General features: G+C 30.7%; 1 protein-coding gene across 1 annotated transcript in view; it reads left to right on the forward strand.

Moving 5' to 3' along the window:
- Positions 1-521: 521 nt before the first annotated feature.
- The window catches only part of LOC106691671 (pyrokinin-1 receptor), a gene marked incomplete at its 3' end in the record, with an annotated part of 87409 nt that continues 65822 nt past the window's right edge, over positions 522-22108 (forward strand). Inside the window, exon 1 of the mRNA XM_067049187.1 lies at positions 522-672. Coding sequence (XP_066905288.1) covers positions 522-672 — 151 coding nt within the window. The remainder of the gene's footprint in view (positions 673-22108) is intronic.

Below are 22108 nucleotides of genomic sequence, written 5' to 3' on the forward strand. Positions count from 1 at the left end.
ACTAATACTTTTGAAAATTCTCCTCCTTTTTATTGTCGCTAGATTTTATTCATTATTCATTGCTATGAGGTCTTTTCTCTGAAAAATTAAAATCTTTAGGATTAATGTGTAATATTAATATCAATATTGTTTTTACCTAGAACTCTGTTTTTTTTTTTTTTTTTTTTTTTTTTTTGTATACTTCCTTACTATTTGGACATGAATAGAGTTTTTTTCTCATATACTTATTTTTATAATGACATCTTTCCTTAATATAATTGGAACTAATAATCAATCGTACATTTAAAAAACATTGAAAGATACAAACAATAGCCAGCGTTTGTCAAGCACTGAAGGGCAGGAATTAAAGTAATTCAGTGGAGATGAGAGCAAAACAATACTAGTTAAATAATAGTTCAAATTTAATTCTTAATCGTAAATTACAATCCCTATCCAGCCACAACCATTCCTACAATCCTCCCTAAAGGCTTAAACGGCAATGGTCCCGAGACCTTTTGTGAATTGCTGTTGGATATCTTACAATGGCCAGCTTCTTCGCTTATGTATGGGGCTCATGCGCTATCAGTCTCTACTGCCCCTCAATACCAGGGACACAGCTAGCATCTCTTGGTGTCTTCCTTTGCCTTCCACAAGAGGATGGCAAAGCTTGGTTCGGAGTTTCCAAGATTGAATGTAAATATTGTATACATATGAGAATGTGTATTTGTATCATTGTTACTTATATTTATCTTGTACATAATTTATTTTTTATTATTTAATCAGTTTTATTTCATTTTATTTTTTAAATATTAGTTAACCATATAAGTCCAACCATTGGTCCAGTGTACTTTGTATACTGTACTTTGTTACAAAGTAAAATCCCTGACCCTTCATGGATTTTAGCGGTATGTAGTTAATTAATATATCGATTTATATTTGCATTTGTACCAATCATAATAGTATTTTTTATTATAATTATTATTTTTAATTCTGTGAGTACGATTGTTATCGTTTACATTTGGATTTTATTTTGTTGTTTTTCTGTGTATGTTGTATGAATGAATGCTTTAAAACTAATACTTAATGTCCTTAATTATAATAGATTGTAGAATTTTTCTTAAATAAAAAAATAAATAAATAATTATAAAAAACTTGAATTAGTCATTCAAAAAACTTGAATATTTATGACTTGTGTCCGCTATGGAGAAGTGGACCGTCCGTTAGACAGATGGGGGATTAAATTCCACATATAAAAAGTAGAGGAGTTAAAATGAAATATATTTATACTTAGTGGTCTGGGGCCATAATAAAATTATTCTTTAAGAGGGAGCACCGTTATAGAGAGGTGTCCATTAAGAGAAGGGTCGGGTATATATTTGGACAGAGATAAATTTTTTTAATAGATCTTTTTGCTCTTTTAGAAAACAATAAAGAGAAATAAATATCTTGAAAGGATTTTATACTTTTCAAATATTTGCCAATAGACACGAGCTCCACCGGTTGAGCAGATGAGATCATATTGCCTCGCTAAGTCCACACAACTCACCACTGTTCTTCTGTTTGCTCTCTATTTATCTTCTCTGTTAACTGCCATCGCAATAAAAAGTCTTCCATATATTGTTTTTATATTATTATCATTCAATATTCCAAGACAGAGTTTAAATCCATTATTTATTAGTTCATCTTTAAAAGCCTATCAAATGAGGCCCAGATTCAAAGCTTACCATACCTGAAGTGATCCCTCTATGAAGATGATAACTACAGAATTTAAGAAAAAATATTTTTCATCTTACTAAGCTTCATTCTATGCTATTCGGCCTAGCTTCAGCAAAGAATATATTATATTAATTAGTCTTTAATCCTTAATTAATTGATAGTTTTCAATTATTTGTAATTATTATAAAGGCTAATAAATTCTGAAAGAGAAAAAAATCAATTATTACGATGATGAGAAGTTAGATGACCATTTAGTTCAGCAAATAACACAAATAAGTTAAGAGAACTTACTTAATGTTGCCAACGTTTTGGCCCAAGTTTCAAGCATTCATCAGGACTAAGAACAAAGAGAAAGATAAGAACCGATGAATACAAAAAAAAAAATAAAAAGATAAAATATGAACAGAATGATACAAGTAATTAATTAAACAGAATGAAAATTAATAAAAACAACGTGATGAAAGAAGTGGAAAATAAAACGTAAAAAATATTTAAGTAGAATAACATATTCAAGGAAATAATATTAAAAAAGAAAATATATGTAACTAATTTTTTTTAAATCTATTTATTGATATTTACAACTGTATAAAAAAATACAACCAGTAAATTTGATCATAATGACATAATGATATGATACAGGATGTAGAGAAACTACCCAGTAGTAGAACTCTAAAAACAGTTTACAATATAAGGTCACGAGGCCATCTTCTTTTCAGGTGTCTCAGAGGATTGCCAGGAATGGAAGAGGAAGCAAGGTTAGAAACTAGTGGGTTTGGGTGGTTAGGGAGTTTATTATGGAAGGAATAATATCGGAATCGGGCTAGATCGGTTACATAAGGAACATTTAGGTCTTTATGGATGGTGTTATTAGTAACAAAATAAGGAGCATTGAGGATTTTACGAAGGATTTTGGATTGTAAAGATTGGATACGAGAGGAATTCGAAGGTTTAGTGGAGCCCCAAAGCTCAACTCCGTATGTCCAGATGGGCCTTATTATTGTCATGTAGAATGTAACTAATTAAATATGTAAGTAGTATCAATTATTATATTTTTAAATACACATTTATACCGAAACAAAAATTCAAAATTCAAAATAAACTAATATGAGAGTTGATCTTATAGTTGATAACATCTTAATTTTCTGCACTTCCAAAATCATAAAGAGAGACCAATGTATATTAGGAGGCCAACAAAATGAAATAAATTAATAGCTGAGTCTGTGATTTCAAAATCTCTTGAATCATATTTTCGAGTATGTGTATGTATTTGGAGTATGTATGGAGAAATCCAAAATAAAAGCACTCGTGTATCGATTTTTTAAATTATCCATATTTCTTCAATATTAAGGTCAAATTAAATATTTTCGAAAGCATAGTAATTGAAAAATACTCAGTAATGAATTGAAAATTTTTAAAATTGATAGGAGTTATAACCCTTTTCAATTGCTTGCTTTTTATACGTGATCCTGAATAGGTTGTAGCTAGTTCTGGTATATGTGCAAACAAATTTTAGTATTGTAAGAATAACATTTTTGTAAGAAATTATTTATTTCTATTTATGCTACACATATATGAGATTGAAAAAAGTATTTATTTAGATAAGCGAGTTATATATAACTGGAGATGTCAATTGCTCTCTTATGGATACCAAACTAATGAGGTAGTGCTGTTGATTCTTTCAACAACAAAAAATACCCACTCAGCGCCTTGAAAATACCTGTTTACCAACAAATTCCCGTTCCTAGAGAATCATTATAACAGTAACTATATGATTGTTTCAGTCATGATCGTACTGTTGCATTAGCTCTGGCATGATAGTTCAAGACTGCAAGTAAAGCAAGTATAGCAGCCAAAGTGTTAGCTACTACTATGGTGTAACTGTTTGATATTTACAGTCATGACAGCATTCTCTTTACATTCGTGAATGTAATATCGCACAAGATCTGGCGTAATCATCAATAATAAAAGTAATATAAGTGGACCAACGAGTCGCATTAACTGCCACTTTTGATTGTCATATAGGCGGGAAAACATTATTCTTACATATTTTCTAGAAACTTAAAAATTGTATCACTCCCGAGCACCAAAAATAATACGCCACGGGTCCCAAAAAAAAAAATTCCAGGAACTTAAATTTGTAGCGAGTTTCGTTCTGTTAATTCTGATGTTATCAACAAACTCAGCAACAAAGTACTGTTGTCGCGTGAGAGATGATCTACGACCAATAAACGTTAATAATTAAATTTTCGAAAGGATTCCTATAAGTTAGAAATTAGAAAAAATAAAATAAATTTGACCACACTATCTTCGAACCAACAGCCTTTCAATTTTGGCATCTCCTATATTTAAGGAATTCAAAATTCACAAAAAAGGATAATTGATCAATACGCGTGAGCGCGTTGTTAATATCAATAGGATTTTCATATTGTTCCTTACGGAAAACATACTAAGAGATCATAATTCGTTGGCAATAAGAAAAGTTCAAAAAATCGATGAGATCGATAGTATTTTCATTTTCTGTTCCTGGAAAGACATATAAATGGATCCTAGCCTCTCACCAGGTCTGAGCTCAAAGTTTTGAAGGACAATAGTTTTGTCACACCAGAAATGAAATTATTGTTCCAAGAGTTAATTAGAAATATAAGAGTATTAGTTTGGAAATAGTAATGTGTGTATATCTTATTATTTTATATCTTTATGTTATTTAGCAAATTTTATACACATTAATAATAGAGTGTATTATATAATTAGTAAGGTATATACTATATATTTATACAAGTATAGCATTCCTTTTTTAAATATTAACTGTATCCAATATCCAATTTACATTGACTAAGAACACCAATGAAATTAACAAAAAAATTACATTTGCACCCGTCACCTAACAGATAATCAATAAATGTGCTTTCAGATAGAAAAAAGATTGAGCATCTAACATAGTTCAGTAGTGCGGAAGGAACGCCATACTATCTGGTCTCTCCTGACACGGAATCCACTATTGGGAATGCGGTTGTAGGTTCGATCAGGCTGTCTACAATGCTGTCCCTATTTGGGTTAATGCTATTTACGATTAACTACTATTAGATTAAGTTTATCGTAAGAATAACATTCTCCAACAAATAGTAAAATAACTTTCACAAAACTTCAAAACAACTCTTAAATAATAGTAAAGAATAATGCTGAGGCTAAAATGCGATGAAAGGCTGGAGAAAGGTGACAGAATATCAAACCAAGGTGGCAGATGAAACATGAATACGAAACGGTCCTTATGTATCCAGTACCCTAATACAGAGGAAGGATACCACGCATATATATATATTTTTTTTATACATTTTTAACATTCACTACTTTTTTATATTTATTTATTACTTATTTATATGCATTTATGACTGTTTTTATCAATTATGTTTATCTATTACATTTTATTGTCGAAAGACCGGACTAACTGTCAGTAAAAGTATCAAAATAGTAAGCGTTTCTTATTGACCAAAGTTTCGCCCCCCTTTACAGGGCTTCGTCAGGGCTGTCAGATTGAAACAAAGATGGCAACCAAAGATGCCACCTCTAACCACAGGGTAACCATCCCTAACCACCCCCGGATTATCTTCCTACAATCTACTTGATATGGTCAACTATCTTCTTAAAATGTTACATTATATAATATATATGCCTTTTTTTAGTTTTAAATTTATTATCTGTATTTTAATGTATACATATACATAAAAAGAAACAGAATAATAATCTTGCCGAATTTTCGCCCATTCAGACATCATCAGGGCGTTTCTTTACTACTGAAAAACACACATAATATAGTAAAATGACTTTCCATTCAGATATAAGGTATAACATCTTATTGATCAATCACCCTTCTTCCCAACTTTTCAAAACTCTTTGAGAAAAGTCTTCTTAAAAGAATCCGACCCACACTAGAATTGTCTAATCTTCCTATCCAATAGTTCAGATTTCGCTCTCAATATTCTACTGTTCAACAAGGCCTGTATTTCTATTTCTACAGCCCTGAAGTGAAAGCAGTAATGTTCGGCTGCATTTCGTGACACTGCGCAGGCTTTTGACCAGGTATGGCACGCCGAATAATTGTTTAAGTACTAACTCTATCTACATCAGTGCTTATTACTCGTCCTCATAATAAAGAGCGTTGAGATTAAAAACGATACCATTTGATTTATTTAATATATAAAAACCAGTCTCAAAAAATTGTAATTTATTGGTACATTTACTTATACCTATATAGGACTATAATTATGGAAATAGGCGAAAGTGTTTTTTCTAAAAATAAAAAAATATGTTGGAAGATCGCTAACAAAACAATGGATTTTCCCCGGAATTTGTAGAAAGGCCAATGAATGTTTCATTGTAAGTGTTACCAACAAAAAAGCAAGCACTTTATTAACTTGATATATCTGTGGCCTTTTTAGTTATTACTGCTTTCGGATTTTACAATATTTTTAATATATAATATAAGAAAAAGGTAAATATATGACAGAATAAAAAAACAATAGAAAGTGCCAAAGACAGTGTAGGATAATTCATTCATACACGAATAATATATACAAAGTCTTTATTATTTTTTTAATATTTTTATTTTGTAATATTACATTCTGTCATATTTTTTGACAATGGTGGTATGAACGATAGAGCTCATTCACACCATATTTACAAATGTACAAATTAAATGATAACAAAATAAGAAGTAGGAGAAAATAAAATAATAAAATAATATTTAAAACTTTTAATTTTCAATTAATCATCACTATCACAATCAAAATAATTGAAGTTTGAAAAGAATAGGGTGTTTTTGACTTAAAATTGATGACCTAGGCAGAATAGCCAGCAAAAGATTCTTATAGATTGTCCTTGAGGATGGCCGACTTGGCCAAAACGTCGGACTATTAATACAATAAAGAGTGTTGAGACTAAATAAGGATACTATTTGATACATTACAAAATTTATATTGTTTATTATAAGTGATTAATTTATAAAAAATATAACACATTGAAGAACAAAGGCTGAGCCTAGAATAGGATTAATTAGTAACTCAGCCAGCACGCACCGATGGCTTAAACAAAGCGCTCCTGTCATCAAGGCTATCTCAATAATTTTTCAAGATGAAGTTTCATTGTAAACGAAACCGAGTTAAGTAACTGACACTATATCAACAAAAGTTTATCTTTTTTAACTCCAGCCTCTATTTAATTAAGGTAAAATTTTCTATGATAAAATAAATGACTGAAATCAGTTTTATTATAAAATCTAATAAATAAAAACTATTCTTATTGTAATCATACACCTCATAATGTTTTTGTGGTTTTATTATTAAAAGAAATGTTAATTTATTTTTCCTCACCAAGCATTATCCTTAACTGATGAATTAGTTTCTATAGAGTTCTATACAATCATTGTTTCCAATTAATAAAAGACTTATACTATAAGTAATATTCTATAGATCGGCAATTTAATAATTGCGTCTTTTTTAATTTATTTTCTTTTTCTTTAACGTTTGAGGTCCTTTCTTCATCATCAGGATAAAATTTTTTTTTATTATAAATACTTTTTTTTTAGTCTTCTTGTAATTACATCTATCTGTGTATAATTTAATTTCTTATTTAAGTGACTGGTTCTTTTCCTGATTATAATAAAAAATATCCATATAGTATGAACATATTTATTCTCTTGTATTCCCTACGTTTCGGCCATTCTCGAGGATATCTTATTTAAAATATTACAGCTAACAATGTTATTCAAATTGATAACATTGTAATAGATAGTCTAGATTGAATAAAATTAGAAAAAGTGAAATAGTGGATAAAAATCGGTTAATTGACTGAGATATATTTTGACAAAGGCAGAATACTCTGCAAAGTTCCAATGACATTGTTAGCTGTGATATTGTATATATTATATAATATATTCTTGGGAATGGCCGAAACGTAGGAGTTATAACAGAATAAACATGTTAAGACTATATGGATACATCTATCTAGTTAATGATTTAAACACAATTAGTTTCCACGTAAAATAGGACTAATCGTAAATATGACAAAATATAATTCATAATAAAGATACCGAAACTAAAAAAAAGTTAATGTAATCCTGAAAATGGGAAAATTATTCCGAAACATTGCAGAAGAGTGAAAAAAATATAAAGACCAAAACGACGAATTTCACAAGCATTAATATATAAGGTAAATAGTTTTCGATAAAATAATAAAACTAGTTATAAAAACCTTCATTTTTCAACACCTCTTCATTATTTTTTATGTGACTTTTAGAAATTCACTTTTTTCGATTATGATACATCATTTCATATAAATAAAGATTGAATAAAAAGATACCGATGGGTAATAATGTAGAAGAGCGTTAATTTACTCCTTAGGGGATGGACATGGCTCCACTGACGTTACAAATATCAGATATCCGAGTGTGGCACACTAGTGGGAGTAAACGGCGTGTAAAGGCTGGGAGGAAAAGAGAATAAAACTTTCCGATTGGTAGTTGCAAAGTTTAGTTGAAAAATAATCCTAGATTTTCTGGTATTTTGTTTTACCGATGCCTTTAATCGTGAAAATTCTTTCTCTTCTAAAACTTACCGACTATTGGGCTAGGAAGACAGGGACGTAAGAATAGTTTAAATATAGTAGAAGCAAGTAAATAGAAATTGATAAAGTGAATCAGTATAAGTTTAGACGTTCATCGAATTGCTAGTCGAACTCTCTAATATTATTACCGAAGCCCGGATAGTGTTGGCATAATGGAAGAGTAGACCTTATTCAAATTGTTACAAAAACAAACAGCTATTTTTCATCAGTTTCTATCAAATAAGATAAAAGAATTCAGGACTATTCTATCAAAATTTAACACATCAACCTTTTATAAATAATGATTTTTTTATAATTAAAATTTTCTAATCTAAAAACTATTCAATTTATTCCAAAGTAATTTTCAAATATATGCTAAAAATCAATATTTTCAGTATAAGTTTAACTTATCTTCGTGAGGTTTAACTTAACATTACTCTTACTTAATAATTTGCTATACTTATATAATAACTTTATTTTGAAGTGTGGCGGAATACTCCTTAATCGATTATACTTGATTGATAATTGTTTTTTATTTATTAACATTTACAACTGTATATAAAATACAATAAGTAATTTTGAAGTAAGATCATAATGGTGTAATACAGCATGCAGATGAAACTACCCATTGGTAGCATTCTAAAAATATTTTTACAATATAAGGTCACGAGGCCATCTTCTTTTCAGGCACCTCGGGGGATTGCCAGGAATGGAAGAGGAAGCAAGGTTAGAAACTAGTGGGTTTGGATGGTTAGGGAGTTTATAAGGGAAGGATTGATATCTGCTTCGGGCTAGATCGGTTAGAGAAGGAACATTTAGGTTTTTATGCATGATTTTATTTGTGACAAAGTAAGGAGCATTAAGGATGTTGGATTGTAAGGATTAGATACCAGAGGAATTCGAAGGTTTAGTGGAGCCCAAAGCTCAGATCTGTAAGTCTCCATGTTGAATTAGTTTAGATTTGTTTCGATTGATAATTTTAAAAAAACTCCTACTGTAATCTACTTTAATATTTTTTAATATATTCGTTTCCAATATATTTTTATATTTCGAAAACACTTATGGATTCTGTTAATTAAAGTAGATATTGTTGCAATGTTTTCGATGAAACATTTAAACTTTTTTGTCATAATTATATCTCTCTATTACATAAACAAGTTTTATGTGATTACCGTGTAACATCTTATTATTATAGGCACTGTTCTATCCTACCTTCAATTCCGTCAAGTTGTGGCGGTTTAGTATACCATAAATCATTTTTTCCAAAGTGTGGAATTAAGTATTAAATTATATATTGATTGTCTTAAACTATTTCATTTATTGTTTTAATTATTTAATGTTGTTATTAACTCAGATATAGAAAAAGTTTTAGTGTTCACCGTGTGATATTTTATTTTACATATAGTATAAATAAATGAACAGTCCCATAATTTGTCTATTGACCTAGTTTCATTAAAAATTAATCCTCAAATTCCAAGAGATTATTTTTTAGAAAAAACATTGTAAATTGAAATACATATTGTAACATATTTTGATATCGCTTTGAAGGATTTAGCAGGGTGAATCTGACCGTAAAAAAATATTTTTGCTTGAAACTCACTGTCATGAAACAGCAAATAAAAGGGGGAAAAAGCGTTATAAAATAAATTTTACTACATATAAGGAAGATATTTTTCCGAACCATCTCTGGGATCCTTCAACTCTGATCCAATTATCTATATATTCCCACTTTATATAATAATACAACAGGATTATGAAAGGTCCTTAGCATTAGAAGGCATAAACAGTGATAATTGATGACTGGTATTTTTTAATGTATTGTATTTATAACAAGTTGCCAAAACCAAAAAAAAAAAAAGAATTAAAGCAAAATCCCGTGAATCCACCATATTAAAACTTACTTCATTTCCATCACGATTAATGTCTTACTGGAGTTATTTCCATTTCATTTTGTTCTAAATTATATAGAACAGAGAGAAGAGGTAATATATATTTTTTCCCGTTGCAAAGCTAAGGAACCGTTTTATTAGCAACAAAATGGTCGCTACAGTTAGCAAAAAAAGTTTTTAAAAACTACTAAAAAAATTATTTTTACGATTAATTTAATAAACCCCATTTAATTTAATTCGAACGTTCAAATCTTCTTTGATTTGGTTTAATAGTGGCACATATGACAAAAAAAAAGTGTATTTTTGAAATGGACGAGTTCCGAAAATTTCACCATAGAAAGGGGCCTATTTCTGAACTGGGGTCCCTCTGAAGAATGTATTATCTATAGAATACACGGTTTTTGTCATCCACGGTGTCGAAGGTCCTTTTTTTACTTATACATGGAGTATATAATAAGGGAAAGTGTTACTATCGAGCGAAATTGCGAATTAAAGTTTTCGAAGAAAATACTAGTTTTGAGGTCCCCTGAGTCCAAATAACAACCTATCAAAATTGCCTGTTTGTGAACAGCTTAGCTCAAAAATGAAAAGCACGAGAAAAACTAAAAAACATTTTTAAGGCGTAGGATCTGACATCAACTTTCGATATAATCGGCCGACTGGAAGTTCCACTTTATGAAATCAATTTTTTACAATTTTCCAATTTTTATAAAAACCTTTCAAACGATTTTGAATAAAATCGGTATGTCCAATTAAATGTCAAATAGGTCTTATTCTCATTGAAATAGTCTGACAGGGCTTAAATGCGGATTTTTCTAAAAATATTCGTCTAATGTTCCTTTAATTTTGGAATCCATTAATTGAAATCCATAAATTCAAAAAAATAAATAGTTTTTATTGTTAACAATAGTAAACAATGAATTAATACAAAGTATTATGTAAGAGGTACTTTTTTTTAACAATTCATTATAGGGGGGTATAGTCTCATACAAAAGACGACATGAACTATATACAATGTTATAAACAAAGCAAATAATTAAGATAATATAAATAGATTAAAATAATAATAATTAATAGAAGATAAACGTAAAGTTAATAACAAAAACAATGACATTTATTTATTTAACAAAATAAATAATTGACTTCTAATAGATAAAAAAAAAGAAAGTGAATTAAAAAAAAGATGAAGGGAGAAAAACAAAAGAAATTAAGATAAAATAAAATTTTAGAGAGATAATAACTGAAATGATAAATATAGAATTTATAATCACAGCAGGCTGTGCTTCAGTCTTCGAGATGTTGTTGGGTTTCCCAAGTTGTAGGGGGACTGCTCCTTTAACTGTACGTTACTGGGAGTGGAACATCATAAACCTTTTTCGTTATATGTATCCTCTATTATCTCTATTTGTAATTCCCAATGCAATTGGCTGTTTCTCACAAACCAAGGAGCACCCACTGCAATTCATACGACTTTATTTTGAAAATATTGTAATTTTTCCTTTTCGTAAATGATGCCGCTCCCCAGACTTCAAAGCCATACATCAGCAGTGGCCTGAGAATTGTTTTAAAAATAAGAATAAGTTTCTGATTTTAATTTGGATTTTCTATTTAGGATAGGATATAGCATTGCTAACCTTGATCAATTCTGGTGGGTGTGGTGAGAGTGGTGAGTGTGGTTGGTGTGGTGGGCGTCTGAGGGTAAAGATAAAGAATTTTCAGAATATCTTAAAAAGAAAAATCTCCTTTCCTGATTGCATTACTTTTTTTTTATCTGTATCATGTATTTTTGGCAGGAGACAAGTTTACATCAGTTATTACCTCAAAAAACACTAAAATATGAATGTTTATAGGAATAGCAAAATAATTTTTTTTCATTCCGAATTTTCGCCTTCTCTAGTGTTTAGATTTTTTTTCTGGATAATCACAAAAATAACGATAACTTCAACATGAGCCCATTAATTTCCTAATGCTTGCATTTTTTTCCAAATATTTTAAATTGTCTTTAAAAAAAGCTGTATTATTTGTTAAAATAGAGGTACTCCTTATGAATAGTGGATTACTATGCAATTTTCAATGTCCTTAATCAATAGATCACTTTATTTTAATTATTATCGTTTCTAATACGCCCCAAGCCGATTTAACTCTGTGTATATTTATAGAGACCACAAAATAAATAACAAAAAATTAATTATTACCTTGCATTGATTAATGTCCAAAAATAAATTCCTATCATTATTGATTAAATATTAAACATTTTGAAAGGGATTTATGCTCCTTTGACCTTTTAAACCAATTCCAGCTGGTGTCCCTGCAATATTTTCATTATTAACTTTTGAACTTTGTGCCTCTAAGTATATTTCGTTTTTTCGTAGATTTTCTTAATTAAAACAATTTCAGACTGATGTTAAATAACATTTCCTTATGGCTTCAAACCCTAATACTATGGAAAAAAAAGCAATGTCTTTTATAAAAAATACTTTCTAAATCCCTATTGGAAGTGTTAGAAGTTAGACCCTTCCTATTAAATTTCGTTTGATTAAGTATACGTTTAAATTATATATTATATTAAAATAAATTTTAAAATATTTGATCTTCTATTTATTGAACTTTCATTAACAAATAAAATTCAAATTTATTTATGTCATTATTGGACTTATAATAGTGTATTGGATTGAGAATACCGGATATTATTGTAATTCTTACGACTCTAAAATCTAATTATTTTACTATTCAAAGTAGCAGCTTGTGTGCTGTGGGTTAAATTTTCAAGGTTCCGTCGGGTTCTAGTGATTCCTGCTCATCGGACTTGCAATCTATTGCAATTCTTAGGACTTTGTTTTGAAATAATTTTAACTTTGTTAGTTTCGTAAAGGATGCTGCTCCCTAGAATTCATAACCGTATATTAGTAACGGCTATATTGTTTTATAAATGAGGATAGCTGAAACTTGTTTTAATAATGATTATCTAATGACAATAGAATACATCATTGCCAAACTTGCGTAGATTTGGGTTAGGTTTAATATGATATTGTTACGGTGGGTGGGGGTTCAAAAGGAACCTTTACTATCCCAACCGTGAAAAAAAAAAAGAACATACCAAACTTAAAACTATTACAAAATTAAATAAAGGTTGAACAAGAGCAAAAAAAAAACGTTTTTATGTCCTGGTGAAGGTAGTTTTGAAAAGACGAATATCTGCCCGCCTTGTCCTCTTGGAGGATGAGCCGACGTGGTCTGCCGCCGTTGCTAAAGATTAAGCTGGCGTAGATGGCCAGAATGCTGGCAACTACGAGTGCGTAGTGAGGAGAAAATGAAGAAGACATGTGTATGCAGTGAGACGTTAAGAAGTCATCTGTGTATTTTTGCAGTATAAAAAACAATAGAGAGTAGTTGTTTTGTTTTTTTGTCGTTATAAAAATCATATCAGTCCTCCATGTATTCGATTTGTGTACCATATGTTGGCCGCAACAGACACGATGATTCCAAGTGAGCCAACGAACAACATGTACTCCAAGGTATCGTACTCCTTCACTGGCCGGATTTTATTACCTTTGAGAATCGATTTTGGTAGGTCAAATGGGCGTCTAAGAATAAAAACGTTTGAAGAACATTTCTCAATATTGTGACTAATCATTCATATAAACTATTATCACATACTATAATGCATTCATCTTTAGGTACGTAGTATATTAGAATATAATAAGGTACAATATTGAAGCAAAAATGACGCAAAAAGATCCTGAGAGATTCCAGGAACTTAAAAGCACAGACCCCCTGCTTAAAACCCAATCCTAACCATCCAAGCCAGATTAATAGGATCCACTAAAACACAATTATCCTTTCTACATATCGGCCCACACCACCCCCAACTCCGCTAGATGGACTCCTCAAACTCCGCAGCTTTTTGCACCAGTTCAGCATTAATTAATGTTCTAGAAATTAGATCATAATACTCAATCCAGCAACCAATTTTATGATATGTGTATGCAAATATATTTTTTATCTTAATAAATGATTATATCTTATACAATAAAAAAAAATCCTATACTAATACCACAGTAAAAAAAAAAAAACTCACAAGCTCATCAAAAGTAAACGCTATACACATAAATTAAACTTAGAAGTAAGATGAAAGAACTCCTAATGCAATAAAATTAAAAAAATACAAAAATAAACTAAAAATAAAACATAAAAAATTAAATAAAGAACTACATATCTAGTGGAGGTGTGACATTTATTGAGTCCAGCTCATCTATACATACATTTTGATCACCTGATCTCAGACAGCTGACATCGAAGTAACAACGACTTAGGCTGTAACTTTTGATACATAAAGTAATTAATTAATAATCATGTAATAAATAATATCCAAAACCTTCACGCAACATAAAAATATTTTTGAAAATTTAAATGTGAATCTTATAGTCAAAAATTCCAGGCCGGCTTTTGGAAGGCGTTTTAGGAAACGTAGGCGGGCTACGTTAAGGTTTTTTGGCGCCCTAGGCAAAAAAATTCACCTTCACCCCACAATATTTTCTTTGCCGCCTCCTCAAACCCAAAACCAAACTAGTCACACCTGCCATTGACACTACAACGTTCTATCCCTACAATTAATTTAAGGGTTAAATAAAACAAATCTTCCATTATTGATTATTGATTGCAATTCAATGCAAAAAATTAAAAATTTACGGTATAGAAAAAATTAAAATTAAAGGCAAAAATTAAAAATACAGAGATACAACAGATAGATACAACTTTTGACAACGTTTACACGGTTAGGTTAGGTTTGACCCAAAGTTACGATTTTTAATTTCTCAACTCTTACTATCGTCCAAATTATAACTTAGGTGATAACTAGTTAACAAAAAGAATAGAAAAATCATATATATTTTATTTTGAGTAACTTGTCAAACATACGCTGGTCCATATCCAAAAAAAATATATTATAGCAATTAAATCAAACGTTGATTTAATTATCACATTAAATGTTTTATTGTATTATAAAGTTGTAAATTTAATTGATCGAAATTAAATTTTAACAAAAGAAAATAAGGCAAAAACAAGCATTAATAAAAGTAATCAATTCCGTAAAAATAAAAATAAATTACAGTGCGTAGTTTTAATTTTGTTACAAGGCTATTAAGAGAAGAACACGTAGTAGAATAAAGGAGATGAATGTTAACAATTACTTTTTGTTGAGTATTTTTAGACTGACTTTATTTCGGTAACAACATTTACATCCATTAGCTTTTATTTTTGTCAAGTCTTAAATTAGGCCTAAATGTAATGTTAATTTAAAAAATTTAATTTAAAAATCTATATACGAACACGTTGATACAATCTAGTAAGGAATTAGATTTCGACATAAACATGGATAAAACAAAATATATGGTTAGCAGTAGAAACGGAAGCCATTTCGGTAATATAGATAAAGGAAAAAATACATTTGATAAGGTGGAGAGGTTCAAATAAATATTATTTAAATATTAAATATTTAGGTTCAACGGTAACTAGAAAAAAAATAATTGAAAAGGAAATAAAAGCGAGTTTAAAGGCGAAAAATGCTGATAACAAAATTTCGAAATTGCTTAGTTCTGTCGAGTTAGAATTCATATAACTATTATCCTTATGGACGTGATGGCCTTGCGGGTTGGGGCACAGGTCCCCCAGTGTGCTCGGTCCAGAACGTTGTGGGTTCAATTCCCACCTGGGACAGTTTAACATTCATTTTTCGGCTCTCCCAAACCCTGGTAGCCGCCAGGAGTCGCAAAAAGACCACTAGGCCCACTTGCCGGACTTATTCCCCACACCAAATACTAGTACCAGTACCAGTAACTATTACCCTTTCTATTGTTCTCTATGGATGTGAAATGTGGTCTCTTATAATGATAAAAGAACAGCATCTTAAGGTTTTTGAAAACAAAGTATCATCTAATATATTCGGTCCGAAAAAAAATCTAGTGAGTCGATTGGAGACTTTAGACGGCTATACAACGTTGAATCAAGGGTATTCAAGTACCTGTAACCGGTAAATATAATTCAGATTATAATATTGTGGCGGATAGGAAGGTGGGTGTGGAATAGTGATGGGCTTAGTAACGAACGGATTCCTAAAATGTAAATAAACACTCAAACAACGGGTAAACTGAATCTGAAGTCCAGACCGAAGCGTAAGTGGGAGGATTGCATCAAGACTGATCTGGCAAATTAGGGTTTGATCGTGTTTCACTTAAACCTTCGTGTTTTCTAAGCCTTTAATATTATCATATTCTCATTCATATCCCACTCATTTTCTTTCTGTCTAAAGTCTATATTTGAAATTTGAAATTTAATCTAACATTCAACCTAAAATATTTTTTATCTATTTATTTATTGACATTTACAACTGTATACAAAATACAAATAGCAAATTTGAAATAAAATCATAATGATATGATGCAAGATGTAGAGAAACTAAACTGTAGAAGAACTCTAAAAACATTTTACAATATAAGCTCACGAGGCTATTTTATTTTCAGGCGCCTCGGAGGGTTGTCAGGAATGGAAGAGGAAGCAAGGTTAGAAACAAGTGGGTTTTAGATGGTTAGGGAGTTTATAATGGAATGAATGATGTCGGGTTAGATCGGTTACATAAGAAACATTTAGGTCTTAATGGATGGTTTTATTAGTAACAAAATAAGGAGCATTGAGGATTTTGGATTGTAAGGATTGGATACGAGAGGAATTCGAACGCTTAGTGGAGCCCCAAAGCTCAACTCCGTATGTCCAGATGGGCCCTATTATTGTCATGTAGATCAGTCTTTTGTAATGAGTTGGAAGTTTAGACCGTTTGTCTAGTAAGTGCTGTAATAGTCGGAATCTGCGTGCAGTTTCCTGTCTTTTCAGTCTTGTGTGAGGATTATATTACCATAGTGCCACCTCACTCTCTATAATAACTAATATAAGTGTATTATATATCATTAGCAGTTGCAGTCTATAAATCTATTTAAAACAAAAATATAATTAAATATTTGGATTTACACTCTTTGTTTCTAGTTTGATTAGAGTCCATAGGATTCAATATACACTAAATTATTGTCGTTATAATAATTTGAGTTATGATAATATCTGAAAGGACATTGAGGCAAAATCAAATATTACTCTAGTTCGTGTAGGCAGTGTATTTGAAGGGAAAGTTTATCCTACTTGAATCGACGATCAATGTATTCTATTTATAGGCGATAATACAGTTCGAGTACTTGTTTGTATTCGTACCAAAGCCAACTAGTTCCTCGAAGGTTGATCTCTGGCACAGAAGTAAAAATAGATCCAGGCTTCTATTTTCCTTAGGACAATATGGAAAATCATTACAAAATTGGTCAATTATCAATATCGATTATATATTGGACGATTTTTATAATTATTTTTATTTTATTGTACCATATATTTTGATAGGAACAGTATTAATCACTCTTTCCTTCTTCCTCTCTCTTATTATACTCTTTATTTATTTGTATTTTATTATATTGTTTTTTAATGCTTCCTAACAATTTCTTAATCATTGCCCAAATTATTAATGATTTAATCATAAATTTTTATTGATAAAACTTAGAAATAGGCACGGGGGTTATATATTAGCCCTAATATTTAATAGTACTTTTTTTTAATCGACGCAAATTATAAATGGATTAGGACCAGGGAATATAAAGTACCCGAAACACTAAACCGTGCATATTCATTTAATATAACATAGAAATGATGCCCAGTGTCATTGGTGGCTACACAGTACTTGCTATATTTAATCATAATTTTTCTATTTACATAACTCAGAAATAGACATGTACCAGTTACTTACAATGCTTAGTTATTAACATATTTTTAAATATGTTATAAGATCAGTAATTGGTGGTTTTCTTTTGTAAGTCTTTGAAATCAAAAAGCCTACCCATACTCTTCATCTCCTCACTCTACCTTTATCTATCCATATATACTTTTTTACCCTTTTCCTAGATATTTCTGATATACCGGGGGGGGGGAGTTTAGAGGTAACCAACCTATTCTAACCATAAACAGGGTCAAGTTTTTCATTTCGTGGCGGCCCCATGTTAAAAAGGTCCACCCCCTACCCTCCTTGGCCAGATTCGAACCGGTGCCGCCCACAGTTCTTAAGTTACCTCAACTACTTGAGATACGGATGGCCCCTTCTGTCCATCATTAAACATCCAAATCCAAACCGGTTGGTTTATAAGTTAAGTATCGGCGAAAGCCACATGTAAAAAAAGAGAAAAAGGAATAAGATGTAACACGTGTGAACTGCTGTAACATACTAACTTTATTGAGTTCGGTACATCTCTTTATATACATGCGATCAGCTGATCTCCTCAGTCAGCTGACATCGAAGTAACAGCTGTAACTTATATATGCTTTATCATTGAAGGGCTCCTAAGCAAATCCTTTGTCATTTGTGCTACCTCTATCGGGAATTCTATTCTAATATCTATTTCCTAATTCTCTTTCGTTTTTCCCTTTTAACACTTTTTCGACAAACAACTAACATAGAATCCTCTTGATTGAGACAAGAAACTGCTCGACGATTCCGACTAATTCAACATTCATTATACAAACGGTCTAAACTTTTAATCCATTGCAAAAGATTGATCTAGAAGACTATAATAAGTTCTATCTGTACATACGGAGTTCCTTCTAAACCATCGAATTCCTTCCGAATCCAATCCTTACAGTCCAAAATATGTCGTATAATTCTTAATTCTCCCTACTTTGTCACAAATCATGTCATCCAGCAGGACCTCAATGTTCTATTTTTTGCCGATATGGCCAGAACCAGATACTAATCATTCCATGATAAACTTCCCAACCTTCCAAACCCACTTGTTCCTAACATGGCCTCTCCTTCATTGGAAATTTGGATACATGGAAAATTGGATTATAAAATTCTTAACAAAAGAAATTACATAGGGAAACAGTATAAAATTTGCCAAAACTAGGAATCTGTGAGAATTTTCCATTCCTGCCCTTCACTAGAGCCTTCTTACGAGATCCTTTCTCGAACATTCAGTTATAACGAGTATTGGTCGATGTGTACTACGACGAGGAAGTCCTCAACCAGAGATCATATCAACAAAAATAATTAAAAGAGTGTGCTTCCCTCCTCCCAAAATTCCTGAACCTTCCGAATCCTTATCTTACCTTCTATTATCCTTATAGAAGAAGAAAAAGAAATAATTATATCGACCAACTTTGTTAAATTGGCCAAACCTAAGATTTGTTAATCGTTGAAATGAAATGAAAAGTAATTTAAATTGGTACGTTTAGTCCCCTAAGAATAATTAAAATATGAGTGTTAATCTTATACCATAAAAAGTTTTGATTATCATGTAATAACAATCAATAGAATAAAATAGTGATAACACTGAAAAAATATATATAATAAAATAGTAATAAAAATAAAGATTTAAAAAAAAAATTGCATGTTTCAGGCTTGATATTTTTTAATACTCAAAACATAACGTAAAAAATAAAATAGTTGACTTATTGATATTTAAATATATTAATAAATAAAATCTATTAAAGAAAAAACATACATAATATATAATACTTCGTATTTTATTAATGATGTTTTAATAGTTGACAGTGGATTTATATAATGTGGGGTAGACGGTTGGGAGTACGGTCAGTGAACAACACAAATAAGTATAAAACATATTTATAAGTGCCAACGTTTTGGCTAGAATTTAAAGCCTTCATCAGTGCTATAAGCAAAAACAAGATAATAATCAAAGAATAAAAGAATATACAGAATGATTAGAAAATAAGAAAATGAATAGTGTTGAAAGACATGAATAGTTTAAATATTATAAAAAGATGATGGTTATATGACAGTAATAGAATACACACGAAAATCTAGTTAGTAAAAATAAGTATAAAAGAAATAGGAAATATAAGTAGTTAAGTATATAACTAAAGTAACAGGGTTAAGCAAATAGATATACCGCTATATCATTATTAAAAAATCTGTATAATTATGTGTTCACAGACCGCACTCCCAACCATCTTCTCCTAATTCTATTTTATAAGTAAAAATTTAACGAATATTAATAGATGTATAAGAAATAATTTATGTTTAAATGCGGTTAATGGAGGGGTTTTACGGATGGATGTATCTTAGGTAGAGAATTACAGAACGAGGTAGGACGGATTATACAGGATTTTATTTAAAAAACCGTTCTATGAAAAGGAAATAAAGCCCGTGGAAGTATTTCCGAATAAAAAGAGAGTAAAGCTATTATTTTGGAAACAGAAAAGATGGATTGCAGGGGTCTCCCGTTATCCAGGCGCTGCTAGCGCACCATGTTGCTAACAGCGAAAGCTTACCTCCTCCAGCGCTCTCTTTGGTGAGAAGAAGCAACAAAGGCATGAGAGAGCCATTTTCTTGCCACCACCAGTAGTTTTTCTTCACTCTTATTTTAGTACACAAATGAGTGAGAAGAACACTCTGAGGTGCCTTCCGGAAGAAAGGAGGAGGGAGATAAGAAATGAAGGAAGAATGGAGTAAGTCCATCTATAAGTATAATTAACATCCATCATCATCATCCACATTTACAGTTTTCCATACGTCAATCATTCTATATTAATTAACACTATCTAACAATAAATGTTATATTTCGGCCACTCCCTACACAACCTGTAACTTATTCAATACACAATCCTTTCGGTTAACCATGTATTATTTTCATTATACACACTCCACTACATCCCACCAGCTATTCAAAAGTGAATGTGTGCCTAGCCTTCAGTTGAAGGCGTACTTCATCTATCTATTTTAGTTCGGCGTACCATTTATATTCAATTATATAATTTTAATTTTTAACGATACATAAATTCAGCAGAATATATATCCTTCATAGCAGAAAGTCTTAGTAATAATCAAAGTTCAATGTGCTATACTTCTTTCTTTTTTTCAAGGCAGCGGTCCTCTATGCCCAGTAATGTAATAGCCACTAGCCTTACTACCTTACCTCGTATTCTTGTTATGCAAATTTCATTTTCACGTAGAGTGAATTCTAGAATACCTTTTGTTTCACTTAATTCTGTGGAAATTCATTTAACATTTCTTAGCATAAAATTTTAAGAACATGGACTTATAACCCCATATTATAAATAAACAAACAGTAAATTCAATTTAAGCCATGTATTGAATACTAATTTAATATTTTTAAGCAATGTGATAGATAAAGTAGATGGAACAATATAATCCCCCCGATGAAGTCTGAAAAGTGTTCGGTACACATTTTAGCCCTCCAACAAAAAGCACTCTCTGGCGAAGAAGGACGCTATGATACATCGAACACGCTTGATAATAAACATTCCATAAATATTTATCAGGATCCGGTGGCGGAACAAAGGATGATGTTTGGTCCTGGAAATATCGAGCCATCGGAGGGGGGTCTAACTTGATGTCCTCCCGTCGTATAAGTAACTTGCTTCCCGGCTTCTTTTTTCTTAGGAAAGTTTGTCTTGCAGGACAAGCTGGAAATACGTCGGCAGCATGAAAAATAAGAACATTTAATATAGATCATTGTTTTCATTGAATAAGGAAGGACTATGTATTTATCTTTTTAAGGAAATGAATAATATTATTTTCTCCTCCCTGTGCAGGGATGTGGAAAGAAACAATGAGTCCTAAAACGAGTTTTTACGGGTCCCCATCACATATCAAATTTACCGCTTACCTTGTGCATTCATCTGATACCCTACAAAAACATCACGTAAGAATATTTATAATTATTAAAGATATTTTTGTATTATATTGTTCGAGACTGGTAGTTGTATTAATAATAATAAAATATATCGACACTTAACTATTATTTTCAACACTTACTTTAATTTTTTTTTATAACATGGAGATATATTCTTTTTGTTTTATACAT

Source organism: Halyomorpha halys, unplaced genomic scaffold (assembly GCF_000696795.3).
Source record: "Halyomorpha halys isolate HHAL.00 unplaced genomic scaffold, Hhal_1.1 Scaffold2666.1, whole genome shotgun sequence".
Taxonomy (NCBI): domain Eukaryota; kingdom Metazoa; phylum Arthropoda; class Insecta; order Hemiptera; family Pentatomidae; genus Halyomorpha; species Halyomorpha halys.